At 38.5% G+C, this 16,495-nt stretch overlaps 4 protein-coding genes across 4 annotated transcripts; all 4 read right to left on the reverse strand.

Annotated features, from left to right (window-relative positions):
- Nucleotides 1-1,558: 1,558 nt before the first annotated feature.
- On the reverse strand, nt 1,559-2,503 carry LOC121898979 (odorant receptor 131-2-like). The gene has a single exon (XM_042414522.1). It carries the CDS (start codon nt 2,501-2,503, stop codon nt 1,559-1,561), a length of 945 nt encoding a protein of 314 aa, XP_042270456.1.
- Nucleotides 2,504-4,973: 2,470 nt separating this feature from the next.
- Nucleotides 4,974-5,918, reverse strand: LOC121898980 (odorant receptor 131-2-like). Its single transcript, XM_042414523.1, has one exon. The coding sequence runs from the start codon at nt 5,916-5,918 to the stop codon at nt 4,974-4,976; it is 945 nt and encodes a 314-aa protein (XP_042270457.1).
- A 3,125-nt stretch (nt 5,919-9,043) lies between these two features.
- Nucleotides 9,044-9,982, reverse strand: LOC121898983 (odorant receptor 131-2-like). Its single transcript, XM_042414525.1, has one exon. It carries the CDS (start codon nt 9,980-9,982, stop codon nt 9,044-9,046), a length of 939 nt encoding a protein of 312 aa, XP_042270459.1.
- A 2,916-nt stretch (nt 9,983-12,898) lies between these two features.
- On the reverse strand, nt 12,899-14,001 carry LOC121899183 (odorant receptor 131-2-like). Its single transcript, XM_042414833.1, has one exon. The coding sequence runs from the start codon at nt 13,942-13,944 to the stop codon at nt 13,024-13,026; it is 921 nt and encodes a 306-aa protein (XP_042270767.1). The 5' UTR covers nt 13,945-14,001; the 3' UTR covers nt 12,899-13,023.
- Nucleotides 14,002-16,495: the final 2,494 nt, after the last annotated feature.

The following is a 16,495-nucleotide window of genomic DNA, read 5'->3' on the forward strand; positions in this document are numbered from 1 at the left end:
ATTGACATGGATTCACCTTCAAAAGCTTTGAGCTTTCTACAATGTATTATTTCCCTATTACGTCTCTTCTTTTTTGAGCCTGTAGGATGTTTTACACAAAGAAAATCTAATTTTGAGAAGGGAATCAAATAAATTGCTAACAATTTGTAATTCTTTACTGCATCAATCATTATTTAAGACTATTTATTTGATTAGTGAATGCTTTTGGAGCTTCTGGAAAATTATTATCAAATCTCCAGTATATATGGGCTCACAGTGTTGTTTGTTGTGTGGTTTGTTGCCACAAAGACAGTTCTCTTTTTTATATAAAACTATTGTTTGCATTGTTTTTTCATTGTTCAGATTATAATAATAAATAAAATATGTATTTGATTCAATACAGTATATATGTGTCAATGGGGTCTTGTTTGTTGCAATATCATGTAATCCTAAATTACTGTAATGTGGCTCCTACAACTGAACAGTCACCTCACAACAAGAAGGGTCTGAATCCTTGTCATCTCTACCTTTAACGGGTTGTCTGAAGATGAATAAGTTGTGTGAAAGCTGCATTTGACTCTATAGATCCTAAGCTTTCTGGAGACCTTTTAAAACTTTTCAACCAATTAATAAAGAGCCATTAATGCAGATTTGTAGAATCCAAGCACATATGTCACAACTCTCTTTGTTCTCCAATGCTTTTTTCTCCTACAATACTTAACCAAAGACTAATACATTTGAAAAAAAAAATAAAACAACACAATTTATTTACCAGTGTAGAAACATGACTGACAAGTAATCTGAATATACTAAAAGCCACAATGCTGCTCAGGGGCCTTCTTGAGAGGCACAGTGTTTTTTTTAAATTCATTTTTTATTTCAGCTCATTGAAAAAGTGATAAGCTGCATTATTACAGATAAAGTAAAACACTTAAAACAATAAACGGTATTGTTTTCCAGACACGCCTAGTAACAAGTCAATGATATTTGGGTCTGTTTATAATTTGTTTAATGCAGTTTATTTAATACAGAAAATATTACCCAGGTATAAAGTACAATAGCAAATGTGCAAATGTTGATGTTGCACAACTCAGGTTATGGGTAGATGAAATGTTCATGCAAATTCGATTTTCTTCATTAAAAAAAAGGTGACATATTGCCCTTGAACCTTGCAGCAGATGAGAAAAACAACTCAAAGAGCAGTGGATTCATGGAGCCAGAGGCTTCACTATAATGAAACACACACACATGCAAAATAGGTAGCACAAAAGTGTTTATTTTCAAGACAGTTCTCATTGTAACAAGTAAATAATATCAAATTAAAAGCAATTTAGGGATGAAAAGCAGGAAATTGTGTGGGTCAGTGTAATATACTGTTAGTAAATGTACAGGCTGGAACAATGTAATCACACAGTTGTTCATGAATAGCAAATGCAAACATCCCAAAAACATGTATGATTTTCTATCATTTTTGCTGTTGCAACAGGATTCATTAAATCATGTTTCCATAAAAAAGCATAATGAATAAAGCTAGAAACAAATGCAAAACATGTTATTTTAGTAGCAAAATACCATGACTTTAATTTGTCAAGCAAGATAAATCTGATGATTGTTTCTTATACAGGCCACAGAGAGCATAGTATTTCAGTGCATGAAAGAACATTTCATCCCTGAGGCCATAAATGAGAGGACTCAGACATCTCGGAGCAAGATAAAAAGTAATGTAGTTAAAGTATCTGATATTGATGAACAACATTAAATCAATCTGAAGCACAGCAGATTCTATGAAAGGGCGCCACAGCTGGATGAGACAGAGGAGCAGCTGGAAAGCATGAAGAACCACCGTCCTGAGCCCTTTCCATGTTGACTTTTTGTTCTCTCCTGATGCAGCTTTGGCCACTTTCATTATTTTAACATAAGAGAAAACAATGGTAATGCACATGATCAAGAAGTAGAACTGACTTATAGCTGACCTAACATGACTGTGCCAACTACGCAAGATGAACATCTCCACAGAACATATTTTGTCATGGGTGTAGAAGCTGTGGGTAGCAGATGCAAAGAAGAAGGAGTGAATAAAAATACAGGGTATAGAGCTGAGGCTGTGAATGATGAGGATGCACTGCAGAGCGCTGCGTGTGGAGCAGAGCTCTGCATGCCGCAGGGGCATGCAAATGGCCACAAAGCGCTCCAGGGTCATTGCTGTCAGAGTAACTGGTGTGACAAAAGTGTAAAGAATCACAACAATAGACATAATGACACACATGCCAATCTGCATGGTAAAACGAAAATAGCTCAAAATGAGCAGTATATCAGATATGATTAATATCAAACTATCAGACAGCAGTGTAACAGCAAATAAGATGTAGCGCATGGTTGTGTAAAAGAAATCCTTTGAAAAAAAGGTTAAAATGAGCAACAAGTTGATGCAAAGGAAGATTACCACCAGAAGCTGCACTATAATGACCTGGCCATTGATCTGACGCTGCAAGTATGCACCACCAACCGATGAATTATTAGTCATACTAAAATATTTTAGGCACTACCAAAACTTAACTGATGTATCTTATAATAACAATATCACATATATTGTTACATATCTCTTATTACATAAAGACAAATGTTCTTTGAAGTCATTAGATGCTATAACAGTATAGGTAAAAGACAAAAATCAAACCTTCCCTTCAGTAACATGTGGCTGTTCAATGTGGGCCACATTGTGGCCCATATTCAAAGAGTAATGGCTTCAGCTGAGCTCTGTACAGGTGGTGCAGGAAGATTTTATAGGAGTGACAAGAACATACCAGAATGATACCAAATGAAACTTGGTGCTCAACACAGTGTCATCACTGCCCCTTACTACTAGTATCACTAATTGGCTATCCATAGTTAGAAACTAAAAGTCTCTAGAGTGACCTTAGTAATTAGGCTCCTTTCCATAGGAAATGTTTATGTTTTTTTTACTTCACTCTGAGAATTTTATTTTATCATGCCAAATAAAAAAGCCTCACAATGTAAAACAGCTGGCTATATATTTACACATCTCAGCAGGCCTAACGGAATTATATATATTTAATTATAGATTGCCTATTTGAATTAATACAGTGAACAATGTGATGAATATGTTGTGGTCATCATCACTGTCTATTTGTAAGGTATGCAGAAGCCTGAGCAAGCAAGCTAACTATGGCCTGCAAACAAAACCATGATGAAGGAGCCTCCAGAGAAGAAACACTTTTGTTCACTGGATGAAATGTATTAATATTCTATGTTGATAATAGCTGAACGTACCCTTTGATGTTGGAAGGTTTTTTTCCTAATTTGGTGGTGGTGGGCATGTGTCACTCTTAAGTGATTGCGCAAAATGAAACTGCATTGTGAAGTTCATCTGAGGTTAACATAAAGCTTCAGCAGCAGTCTGAGTTACCAAAATCTAGTAGGTTTGTGCTGGTAGACATTGGTAGGTTTACCATCTGTGTTTGTCCTGGCACCAGACACAAGCAGCAACTTCTATGGATTGAGGCTGAAGCCAACGCGGAAGTACCTTAAAGTGCAATACCACCAACAGCCGCTAGATGTTGGCTCCAAAAACTGGCTCCAACTGAGTCCCATTCAAAAAGTGTCAACTTCTCCCTGGAAATACTAAGTCAATTACTTTTTTCAACAAGTCATTATGGTCTCAATCACTATATGCGGGTCCTCTGATAAGTGTGCTAGTGGTGATTTTGGAAATCATTGCTCTGTTAATAAGATTTGAAGACTTATAGTAACTTTGATATCTGCTGTGTGGGCGTTGCTGTTTGCTCACCTGCTGCTCTCCCTGGTTCTGGGGCTCAAGTGCACCGCTCGGTGTTCCCAGTAAGGTAGAGTTGGTCTGAAGTAGTGTGGCATGTTTCCAGAATGTGAAAGGCAAAACCCCACGCTCCTTACTTTGAAGGTCCTGGCTCCAAATAAAAAAGATGCCACCAACCATAAGCAGCAACTCTGTTCTAGCTTGGTAACCTTCATGTATAGTATAATCTTTACGGTTGTAGTCATTCTGCAGTCTACAGCCAAGTGAAACTATTGGTTGAGAGTTATTTTATGTCTGTAGTGGTAATGAAAAGGTTGGGTGAGCCCAGCCTCACCTCATACACTCTATTGCGGGCCTGTGAGGTCCATGATGGATGGAAAAATGTACCATTCATGTGTACCTCTAGCTATTTCTCTCTCAACCAGCTTGCAAACTTGCCATTGTGCATGGATTTTAATGATTTTAAATCATAACACATTTAAGTCTCTCATTTTACTACTTTTACACTTGTCCTCCTAGTATGTTGTACCAAAATGAATGAAATACATCAGATCATGCTGAGTGCACTGTCCAAAGATCTGCACATCTCTGCAAAAGCAAGTGATTTGTGTCAGTAGTGAGATGAGAGGGGTTGTTTAAGTGTACTGGCTCACCAATATACCAGGAATGTTATGTCAAGTTGTTTTCAAATGCTCCAACAGCCTATGTGATGAAGTGGCGGTTTCGATGCAATATTGCCTGCCTGGCAGAAAATGTAATAACACTTTCTGCTGTTGGACCTTCGTGAGAGGGGCACACTGTTAGAAAAAACAACTCAAAGAGCAGTGGATTCATGGAGCCAGAGGCTTCACTATAATGAAACACACACACATGCAAAATAGGTAGCACAAGAGTGTTTATTTTCAAGACAGTTCTCATTGTAACAAGTAAATAACATCAAATTAAAAGCAATTTAGGGATGAAAAGCAGGAAATTGTGTGGGTCAGTGTAATATACTCTTAGTAAATATACAGGCTGGAACAATGTAATCACACAGTTGTTCATGAATAGCAAATGCAAACATCCCAAAAACATGTATGATTTTCGATCATTTTTGCTGTAGCAACAGGATTCATTAAATCATGTTTCCATAAAAAAGCATAATGAATAAAGCTAGAAACAAATGCAAAACATGTTATTTTAATAGCAAAATAACATGACTTTAATTTGTCAAGCAAGATAAATCTGATGATTGTTTCTTATACAGGCCACAGAGAGCATAGTATTTCAGTGCATGAAAGAACATTTCATCCCTGAGGCCATAAATGAGAGGACTCAGACATCTCGGAGCAAGATAAAAAGTAATGTAGGTAAAGTATCTGATATTGATGAACAACATTAAATCAATCTGAAGCACAGCAGATTCTATGAAAGGGCACCACAGCTGGATGAGACAGAGGAGCAGCTGGAAAGCATGAAGAACCACTGTCCTGAGCCCTTTCCATGTTGACTTTTTGTTCTCTCCTGATGCAGCTTTGGCCACCTTCATTATTTTAACATAAGAGAAAACAATGGTGATGCACATGATCAAGAAGTAAAACTGACCTATAGCTGACCTAAAATGATCGTGCCAACTACGCAAGATGAACATCTCTGCAGAACATATTTTGTCATGGGTGTAGAAGCTGTGGGTAGCAGATGCAAAGAAGAAGGAGTGAATAAAAATACAGGGTATAGAGCTGAGGCTGTGAATGATGAGGATGCACTGCAGAGCGCTGCGTGTGGAGCAGAGCTCTGCATGCTGCGGGGGCATGCAAATGGCCACAAAGCGCTCCAGGGTCATTGCTGTCAGAGTAACTGGTGTGACAAAAGTGTAAAGAACCACAAAAATAGACATAATGACACACATACCAATCTGCATGGTAAAACGAAAATAGCTCAAAATGAGCATTATATCAGATATGATTAATATCAAGCTATCAGACAGCAGTGTAACAGCAAATAAGATGTAGCGCATGGTTGTGTAAAAGAAATCCTTTGAAAAAAAGGTTACAATGAGCAACAAGTTGATGTAAAGGAAGATTACCACCAGAAGCTGCACTATAATGACCTGGCCATTGATCTGACGCTGCAAGTATGCACCACCAACCGATGAATTATTAGTCATACCAAAATATTTTAGGCACTATCAAAACTTAACTGATGTATCTTATAATAATAATATCACATATATTGTTACATATCTCTTATTACATAAAGACAAATGTTAAGCCCATTGTTCTTTGAAGTCATTAGATGCTATAACAGTATAGGTAAAAGACAAAAATCAAACCTTCCCTTCAGTAACATGTGGCTGTTCAATGTGGGCCACATTGTGGCCCATATTCAAAGAGTAATGGCTTCAGCTGAGCTCTGTTAAGGTGGTGCAGGAAGATTTTATAGGAGTGACAAGAATGTACCAGAATGATACCAAATGAAACTTGGTGCTCAACACAGTGTCATCACTGCCCCTTACTACTAGTATCACTAATTGACTATCCATAGTTAGAAACTAAAAGTCTCTAGAGTGACCTCAGTAATTAGGCTCCTTTCCATAGGAAATGTTTATGTTTTTTTTACTTCACTTGGAGAATTTTATTTTATCATGCCAAATAAAAAAGCCTCACAATGTAAAACAGCTGGCTATATATTTACACATCTCAGCAGGCCTAATGGAATTATATATATTTAATTATAGATTGCCTATTTAAATTAATGCAGTGAACAATGTAATGAATGTGTTGTGGTCATCATCACTGTCTTTTTGTAAGATATGTAGAAGCCTGAACTAGCCAGCAAGCTAACTATGGCCCACAAACAAAACAACAATGAAGGAGCCTCCAGAGAAGAAACATTTTTGTACATTGGATGAAAAGCAGTAATATTCTAAGTTGATAATAGCTGAACGTACCCTTTGATGTTGGAAGGATTTTTTCCTAATTTGGAGGTGGTGGGCATGTGTCACTTTTAAGTGATTGTGCCATATGAAACTGCATTGTGAAGTTCATCTGAGGTTAACATAAAGCTTCAGCAGCAGTCTGAGTTACCAAAATCTAGTAGGTTTGTGCCGGTAGTCATTAATAGGTTTACTGTTTGTGTTTGTTCTGGCACCAGACACAAGCAGCAACTACTATGACTTGAAGCTGAAGCCAATGTGGAAGTACCTTAAAGTGCAATGCCAACGACAGCCGCTAGTTGCTGGCTCCAAAAAATCCCTGGCTCCAACTGAGTCCCATTCAAAAAGTGTCAACTTCTCTCTAGAAATACTAAGTCAATCACTTTTTTCAACAAGTCATTATTGCTAAATTTGTAACCTCTAATTATACTGGCGTATAATTGCCCCCCCCGGGCAATTATACGCCAGTATTCTCCTGTGATTCAAGATGACACGGGAAATGGGGTGTGCAGGGTCTTTGGTATATAACCTATGACCCCTGCGAGGTTAGGCCATTTTTTTTCACCCAGCTCTGGTCCATGTTAACTTGACTGGGTTGGGCCCCCTACTGCTTTGCTAAGCGGCTGGGATTATAAAGCAGTAGGTGGGCCGCGGCACTGGCCAGGCTCAGTGAGGCAGTCTGATGATATGGCATGGCAAGGCATACATTCATCGGACTCCGCCAACTGTACCCATGGAGTCCGGTAGAGGACGGAGCCTGTGTGAGATAGAATGAAGGTTACGATATTGTTACCCTAGTTCTATAAGCACAGGCAGTGCCCTCCACACGTGGGACCCTACTGCTCCCAGGCTGTCCACTGAAGTGGTTTTGGATGGTGCGCGGCAGCGAGACGCTGCTTATATAGGGTGCGGGATGCATGTAATCAGTAGGCATGTCCTGTTTGACAGGCTAAGCACATGCAAATTTCAGTGAGTGTGATTGAAGGAGAGTATTACCCATAAAGTCCAGTAGAGGGCTCTGCCTGTGCTTATAGAACTAGGGTTACAATATCATAACCTTTGTTTCAGCAACATCTCCTATCATTTGTATGCTGAAGAAATCCATATTGACTGTCTGTATTGAACAACTGTTTAGATGCAATTAGGAACTGAATGGCAAATAATTTCCTGCAGTTAAATGCAGATAAAACTGAAGTCTTGATTATTGCTCCTGATCACCTTCATTCAGTGATCAGACAGAACCTTGGTGCCTTATCCTTGCTCTCGGTTTAGTCTGCGTAATCTTGGTGTGATTTTTGACCAATCCATGAGTTTTGATGCTTATATTAGGATGCTGACAGACTAATATTTCTTTCATTTCAGTAACATAGCCAAAGGCAGGTATGTGAGCTGAATTGGAGATGCTAATACATGCTTTTACGTCTAAACTACTGTAATTCCCTTAATAAATCTTCCTTGGACCACTTACAAACTGTCTAAAATGTTGCTGCTAGGCTTTTAACATGATCCAACAGATTGTCACACATAACACCTATTTTTACCTTTCTACATGGCTTCCTGTTAATTTTAGAATTCATTTTAAAATCTTGGTGCTCACTTATAAAGCCCTGTATGGCCAGGCTCCACATTATATCGTGGACCTTCTGCACCCCCACACCACGAACCAAGGTCTTATATCTTCTAACCAGGCTCCTAAGTGTCCCTTAAACACATTTTTAGACTCAAGGAGAACGTGCATTCCAGTTGCCAGCACCTAAGCTTTGGAATAGTCTCCCCTCTGTGGACTCTTTTAAAAAGCAGTTTTAAATGTATCTGTTCAGACAGGCATTTAGGTAGCATGTGGTATTTTATGTTTTTACTTGTGTTTTATGCCTGCTTTTCTCCTGTGTGTTTAATTTGATGTTTATCTTTGATTTATTTATTTATTGTTTTTTTTTGTGTGCCTGTGAAGCACTTTGTGACTAGTGTCTGTGAAAGGTGCTATATAAATTAACTTTACTTCCTTCCTTACTTACTTATGTGCAAAATAGGCAGCATGAGAGTGTTTATTTTCAAGACAGTTTTCATTGTAACAAGTAAATGATATCTAAAGCAATTCAGGGATGAAAGGCAGGAGATCATGTGAGTCAGTGTAATATACTGTTAGGAAATGTACAGGAAATGGGCTGGGAAAATGTAGTTGCACACATGTTCATGAATAGCAAATGTAAACATCCCAAAAAAAAGTATGATTTTTTAAATATTTTTTGTTGTTGTTGCAACAGGATCCATTGAATCATGTTTCCATAAAATACTATCATAAATAAGGCTAGAAACAAATGCAAAACATGTTATTTTAGTAGCAAAATACCATGACTTTAATTTGTCAAACAAGATAAATCTGATGATTGTTTCTTATACAGGCCACAGAGAGCATAGTATTTCAGTGCATGAAAGAACATTTCATCCCTGAGGCCATAAATGAGAGGACTCAGACATCTCGGAGCAAGATAAAAAGTAATGTAGGTAAAGTATCTGACACTGACGAACAATATTGAATCAATCTGAAGTGTAGCAGATTCTATGAAAGGGCACCACAGCTGGATGAGACAGAGGAGCAGCTGGAAAGCATGAAGAACCACTGTCCTGAGCCCTTTCCATGTTGACTTTTTGTTCTCTCCTGATGCTGCTTTGGCCACCTTCATTATTTTAACATAAGAGAAAACAATGGTAATGCACATGATCAAGAAGTAGAACTGACTTATAGCTGATCTAAAATGATCGTGCCAACTACGCAAGATGAAAATCTCCACAGAGCATATTTTGTCCTGGGTGTATAAACCGTGGGTAGCAGATGCAAAGAAGAAGGAGTAAATAAAAATACAGGGTATAGAGCTGAGGCCGTGAATGATGAGGATGCACTGCAGAGCGCTGCGTGTGGAGCAGAGCTCTGCATGCCGCAGGGGCATGCAAATGGCCACAAAGCGCTCCAGGGTCATTGCTGTCAGAGTAACTGGTGTGACGAAAGTGTAAAGAACCACAACAATAAACATAATGATACATATGCCAATATGCATGGTAAAACGAAAATAGGTCAAAATGAGCAGTATATCAGACATGATTAATAACAAGCTATCAGACAGCAGTGTAACAGCAAATAAGATGTAGCGCATGGTTGTGTAGAAGAAATCCTTTGAAAAAAAGGTTACAATGAGCAACAAGTTGATGTAAAGGAAGATTACCACCAGAAGCTGCACTATAATGACCTGGCCATAACGCTGCCAGTATGCACCACCAACCGATGAATCATTAGTCATACTAAAATATTTTAGGCACTACCAAAAGTTAACTGATGTATCTTATAACATCAATATCACATATATGTTACATATATCTTATTACATAAAGACAAATGTTAAGTCCAATGTTCTTTGAAGTCATTAGATGCTGGTTCAAGTACAGACAAAAGACAAAAATCAAACTTCCCTGCAGTAACATGTGAATGTTGAATGTGTCCCACATTGTGGCCCATACTCAAAGAACAATGGCTTCAGCTGAGCTCTGTTCAAGTGGAGCAGGAAGATTTTATAGGAGTGACAAGAACATACCAGAATGCCAGAATGATACCAAATGAAACTTTGCTCAACACAGTGTCATCACTGCCCCTTACTACTAGTATCACTAATTGGCTATCCATAGTTAGACACTAAAAATCTCTAGAGTGACCTCAGTAATTAAGCTCCTTTCCATAGGAAATGTTTATGTTTTTTTTTACTTCACTCTGAGAATTTTATTTTATCATGCCAAATAAAAAAGCCTCTCAATTTATAACAGATAGCTCTATATTTACACATCTCAGCAGGCCTAACAGAATTATAAATATTTAATTGTGGATTGCCTTAATACAGTGAACAATGTAATGAATGTGTTGTGGTCATCATCACTGTCTATTTGTAAGGTATGCAGAAGCCTGAGCAAGCAAGCTAACTATGGCCTGCAAACAAAACCACAATGAAGGAGCCTCCAGAGAAAAAACACTTTTGTACACTGGATGAAAAGCATTAATATTCTAAGTTGATAATAGCTGAATGCACCCTTTGATGTTGGAAGGATTATTTACTAATTTGGTGGTGGTGGGCATTAGGAGTGTGCCTGAATACAAATACATTATTTCAAAAATTATTTGTTTTCGGAAAGAAAAAAAAACATGTCTAATACCAGCGCACAGGTCGGTTACATCGCTATCTCAGTCTCTCTCCTCTGCTCCGCTGTTATGTCTATCAGCAGGTCTCAGTGAGGGGAGTCACATCCACCTGCTACATGACGCACATTTCCTTATTTGGACATCAGTCCCGGAGTTGGGGGTGTTCAGAGATAAAGCTGAGCTAGTGACACATGGGAAGTGCTCTCGAGGGACTCTCCATAACCTGTTATTCCCCTTCTCCTTTCCACAAACTTTGGTTGTATAAAAATAGGCAATAAATGAAAAGTGCAAAGCAACAGTCGCCTTATTAGTTCTTCTCTACACGTTACACAGTGTGCTGTCTCTGTGTTATGGGTGTATAAATAGGTAGAGGTCTGTCTTCAATGAGGCGATGAGTAAAGTTTTAGCTCAGTAGTCAGCACAGTCATCTATGATCTGAAAGACTCCAGTTCAAGACCTGTTGTGGGGACCTCCTTCATAAGGTAGTTTATTCATGAACACTTATTGTAATTTTCTAAAAATGAAAGTATAATAAAAACAACAGAATTTTTAAGCCTCTTTCCACTTTTATTCAAATATAAATACAAATATATTTTGCTGCCTCAACAAATACAGATAAAAATACAAATACTGGGCCCTCTACACATCCCTAGTGGGCATGTGTCACTCTTAAGTAGTTGTGCAAAATGAAACTGCATTGTGAAGTTCATCTGAGGGTAACAAAGCTTCAGCAGCAGTCTCACTTACCAAAATAGTGTCAACATCTCCCTAGAAATACTAAGTCAATTACTTTTTTAAGCAAGTCATATTGGTCTCAATCACTACATTCAGGTCCTCTAATAAGTGTGCTAGTGGTGATTTTGGAAATCATTGCTCTGTTAATAAGATTTGAAGACTTATAGTAGCTTTGATGTCTGCCATGTGGGCGTTGCTGTTTGCTCACCTGCTGCTCTCCCTGGTTCTGGGGCTCAAGTGCACCGCTCGGTGTTCCCAGTAAGGTAGAGTTGGTCTGAAGTAGTGTGGCATGTTTCCAGAATGTGAAAGGCAAAACCCCACACTCCTTACTTTGAAGGTCCTGGCTCCAAATGGAAAAGATGCCACCAACCATAAGCAGCAACTCTGTTCTAGCTTGGTAACCTTCATGTATAGTATAATCTTTACGGTTGTAGTCATTCTGCAGTCTACAGCCAAGTGAAACTATTGGCTGAGAGTTATTTTATGTCTGTAGTGGTAATGAAAAGGTTGGGTGAGCCCAGCCTCACCTCATACACTCTATTGTGGGCCTGTGAGGTCCATGATGGATGGAAAAATGTACCATTCATGTGTACCTCTAGCTATTTCTCTCTCAACCACCTTGTAAACTTGCCATTGTGCATGGATTTTAATTATTTTAAATCATAACACATTTAAGTCTCTCATTCTACTACTCTTACACTTGTGCTCCTAGTATGTTGTACCAAAATGAATGAAATACATCAGATCATGCTAAGTACACTGTCCAAAGATCTGCACATCTCTGCAAAAGCAAGTGATTTGTGTCAGTAGTGAGATGAGAGGGGTCTTTTAAGTGTACTGGCTCACCAATATGCCAGGAATGTTATGTAAAGTTGTTTTCAAATGCTCCAACAGTCTATGTGACGGAAAGGTGGCTTCAGTGCAATATTGCCTGCCTGGCAGAAGATGTAATAACACTTTCTGCTGTTGGACCTTCGTGAGAGGGGCACACTGAAAAAACAACTCAAAGAGCAGTGGATTCATGGAGCCAGAGGCTTCACTATAATGAAACACACACACATGCAAAATAGACAGCATAAGTGTTTATTTTCAAAATAAATAGGTAAGTAAGTAAGTAAATAAATGATATCAAATTAAAAGCAATTTAGGAATGAAAAGCAGAATATTGTATGAGTAAGTGTAATATCTTGTTAGTAAATGTACACGCTGGAACAACGTAATCACACTTCATGAATAGCAAATGTAAACATCCCAAAAACATGCATGATTTTCTATCATTTTTGTCGTTGTTGCAACAGGATTCAATAAATCATGTTTCCATAAAATAGCATCATAAATAAAGTTATAAACAAAATGCAAAACATTTTATCTTAGTAGCAAAATAACATGACTTTAATTTGTTGAGCAAAATAAACCTGATCATTGTTTCTTATACAAGCCACAGAGAGCATAGTATTTCAGTGCATGAAAGAACATTTCATCCCTGAGGCCATAAATGAGAGGACTCAGACATCTCGGAGCAAGAATAAAAGTAATGTAATTAAAGTATCTGATATTGATGAACAACATTAAATCAATCTGAAGTACAGCAGATTCTATGAAAGGGCACCACAGCTGGATGAGACAGAGGAGCAGCTGGAAAGCATGAAGAACCACTGTCCTGAGCCCTTTCCATGTTGACTTTTTGTTTTCTCCGGATGCAGCTTTGGCCACTTTCATTATTTTAACATAAGAGAAAACAATGGTAATGCACATGATCAAGAAGTAGAATTGACTTATTGCTGACCTAAGATGACCCTGCCAACCCCGCAACATGAACATATGTGAAGAACATATTCTGTTCTGGGTGTAGAAGCTGTGGGTAGCAGATGCAAAGAAGATGGAGAGAATAAAAATACAGGGTATAGAGCTGAGGCTGTGAATGATGAGGATGCATTGCAGAGTGCTGCGTGTGGAGCACAGCTCTGCATGTCGCAGGGGCATGCAAATGGCTACGTATCGCTCCAGTGTCATTGTTGTCAGAGTAAATGGTGTGACAAAAGTATGCAGAGACAAAACAATGTATATAATAAGACACAACCACATCTTTATGGTAAAATGGAAATAGTTCAAAATGAGCAGTATATCAGATATGATTAGAAACAGACAATCAGACAGTAATGTATTAGCAAATAAGATGTAGCGCATGGTTGTGTAGAAGTAATCCTTCATGAAAAAGGTTGTGATCAGCAGAAAGTTGATGCAAAGGAAAACTGACACCAACACCTGAACTATAATGACCCGGTCATTGATCTTTCGCATTACAGATTCATCACCAGCCAATGAGTTATTATCAGCCATATATTTCTCTGCTATAATCAAATACACAAGGAGTTTAGGCACAATTCCTTTATCTCTAAACACAAATCAAAATTAAAGAAATGATCTATATAAAAACTGTGTTACTATAATCTGAAAGGTTTTCTAAAGGAAGGTGCTTTTCTGTGGTGGAAAGATAAAATAATTTCAGTCCACAAACATTTGCTTTGATTAAAACAAACACAAAACCCAGCAATATTATATGGCATATATGAAGGTTTGAAAGAAATGTATCAACAGGTCAAGAGCATACAATAAGATAATTGAGTTTACCAAACCATGCCTGCAGAGTGCCCTCTGCAGAGTTCTGTGTCGCCTTTTGAGAGAGGGCTGTACATGAGTGCAGAATTTATAGGAGCAGTTGGACAACAGAGCCAGGGCAACAACATGCACCATCAAGTCCTCCAGATTTTTTTGTTTTTTCCCACAGAAATGCAAACAACTCATAATACCTGCCTACTGTATATCAGGTTTGCAAAGTATGTTTGTATGTGTGTGTATGTGTGTGTGTGTGTGTGTAGTTATATACAATCAAATATGCAATACATAAGTAACCTGCCTATTCTGAGCAAATATTAGGGGTTACAGTGTTTCCACGCGACAAATACATACAGTATTACAAACAGTGTAGAAAGAAAGCTTGTATATGTTATGTGGGCCAGTGTTAAAGACTAAAGTCTAATTTGCACCTTATGGTGGGTGACATCTTTTCCTTTTGGAGCCAGGATCTCCCAAATAGGGAGTGCAGGGTGTTGCCTTTCACACTCTGGAAACACACCCTGCTACCTCCAACCGAAGCAAGCGCTAGCTTACTGAGTTGTGCACACTTAGGCTGATTTTAGCTACTTTTGAGCTAAATTGTGCTAAAAGGGCAGGAATCACAATCAAGTAACATTAAATTCACCAATATATTGCAACATATTGTCTACTCTCTGAAAATTAAAGAGTACAGTTCAGACCTGCTCTATGTGAAAGGTGCCCTGAGATGACTTTTGTTGTGATTTGCCCCCTGCGTAGGCCAACTTCTGTGGGGATCTGTCTGTGTTTTTCAACTCAGCATGGGCCACTCTGGGAGATGGCTGATGTGGCAGGAGCTGGTTGTGCTCTGTCCAGCCTGCACGCTTTTCTCCTCACTGTGGTGTTGCAGTGATGCACCTCGTCTCCTCGCTAGAAGAAGGTGCAAGTGGCAGATGGTGGCTCAGCTGCGCCTTCTCCTCTTGCAGCCTCTTAAAGCACGAGTGACAGAGGAAATGGACCCAAAAAGCTTGTCCGAAGCTATTTGAGCTCTCAGGAGATCTCTGTCCTTCCTGTCCTCATGGTGTCTTCTTTGTTACCATTTCTGGTCTTTGTTTACTTTGTTCTGCGTACCACAATAGTTATTTTCCTTTTTTGCTGTGTAGTCACTTTCTGACAAAAGAGAACACGTGCTATAAAGACACTTGTGGAGCCTCTGCAAGTTGTCAGTTCTACTAAACTGGCGTAAATGCGATAACCATAACCATAACCATAAACTGTTGCTAGTTAACGTTAGCTATCGCCCTTGCTAGCAGGGAGGAGAAGAGACCAAGTGTGTGTGGGAAACACATTTTGCACCGAGTTTCTGAGTGAGTATGGACACTAAGTGAGTACAGTAAGTCTGAAATGGACATTTATATTTAGAAGACAGGAAATTTGTTGGTGTTTGTGAATTTCTGGGTAGTTTGCTTCAGATGCTACCACACATGCTGCTGCAGTAGAGGTGCTCAGGACTTGCCGATGTATGCCAGAGTTCCAATGATTAATATGAATGAAAGTTTAACTGGGTGAATGCCACTCCTGGCATTGATATGAGGTGATTTGATAGATCATTTTAATAAATAAGTTTCTCCCATCATAAATGATCTCTGGATGAGTACAGATACAGGCTCAGAGACAGCACATAAACCTCAGCACATAGCATAGCACATAAAAACAACCTTGGCAGGCCACATCAGCTGTAGTTAATTAACATTAATTCTGTGAGTAACTTGATGACAGAACAAAATAAACAACAGCCAAGTTTCATTTTGTTCTGTCATTAAGTTACTCACAGAATTAATGTCAATTAGCAACAACCGATGATGTAGGCCTACCTCTGATACCTATCCTCAGCATCGGCTTGGGACATCTAAATACCTTAGGAGTCAAGTATAATCAACATGACATACACTGTAGCAAACACTTGAAGAATCAGTCATCTCAAATAAAAAGCTGCAACAATACAAGAAAAGAGAGAATCAACTGTGGTTTAAATTGTAAACACCTGGATACTTTTTTGCAATCCTTTTTTTTAATTGAACCATATACAACAAGTAAACCACACGATTAATAACTGACATAAAAAACAAACAAACATTACATTTGAAAAAGGGACAAAGGCCTGTTTGGAACTAATAACTAATAGAAATTTGTGTGAGTTACAGAGCAAAACCACAGAAAGGATTAACCATTCATCAACAGCTGTACACAAAGAGATCAAGAATAAGTTTTTTTTTTCAGTAGCACCATTAATATA

The sequence above is a fragment of the Thunnus maccoyii genome, chromosome 6 (assembly GCF_910596095.1).
Source record: "Thunnus maccoyii chromosome 6, fThuMac1.1, whole genome shotgun sequence".
NCBI classification, from domain to species: Eukaryota; Metazoa; Chordata; class Actinopteri; order Scombriformes; family Scombridae; genus Thunnus; species Thunnus maccoyii.

Excerpts from the sequence above, each read along its gene's own strand:
- LOC121898979 (XM_042414522.1), bottom strand. The coding sequence starts at position 2,503 with ATGACTAATAATTCATCGGTTGGTGGTGCATACTTGCAGCGTCAGATC.
- LOC121898983 (XM_042414525.1), bottom strand. The coding sequence starts at position 9,982 with ATGACTAATGATTCATCGGTTGGTGGTGCATACTGGCAGCGTTATGGC.
- LOC121899183 (XM_042414833.1), bottom strand. The coding sequence starts at position 13,944 with ATGGCTGATAATAACTCATTGGCTGGTGATGAATCTGTAATGCGAAAG.
- LOC121898980 (XM_042414523.1), bottom strand. The coding sequence starts at position 5,918 with ATGACTAATAATTCATCGGTTGGTGGTGCATACTTGCAGCGTCAGATC.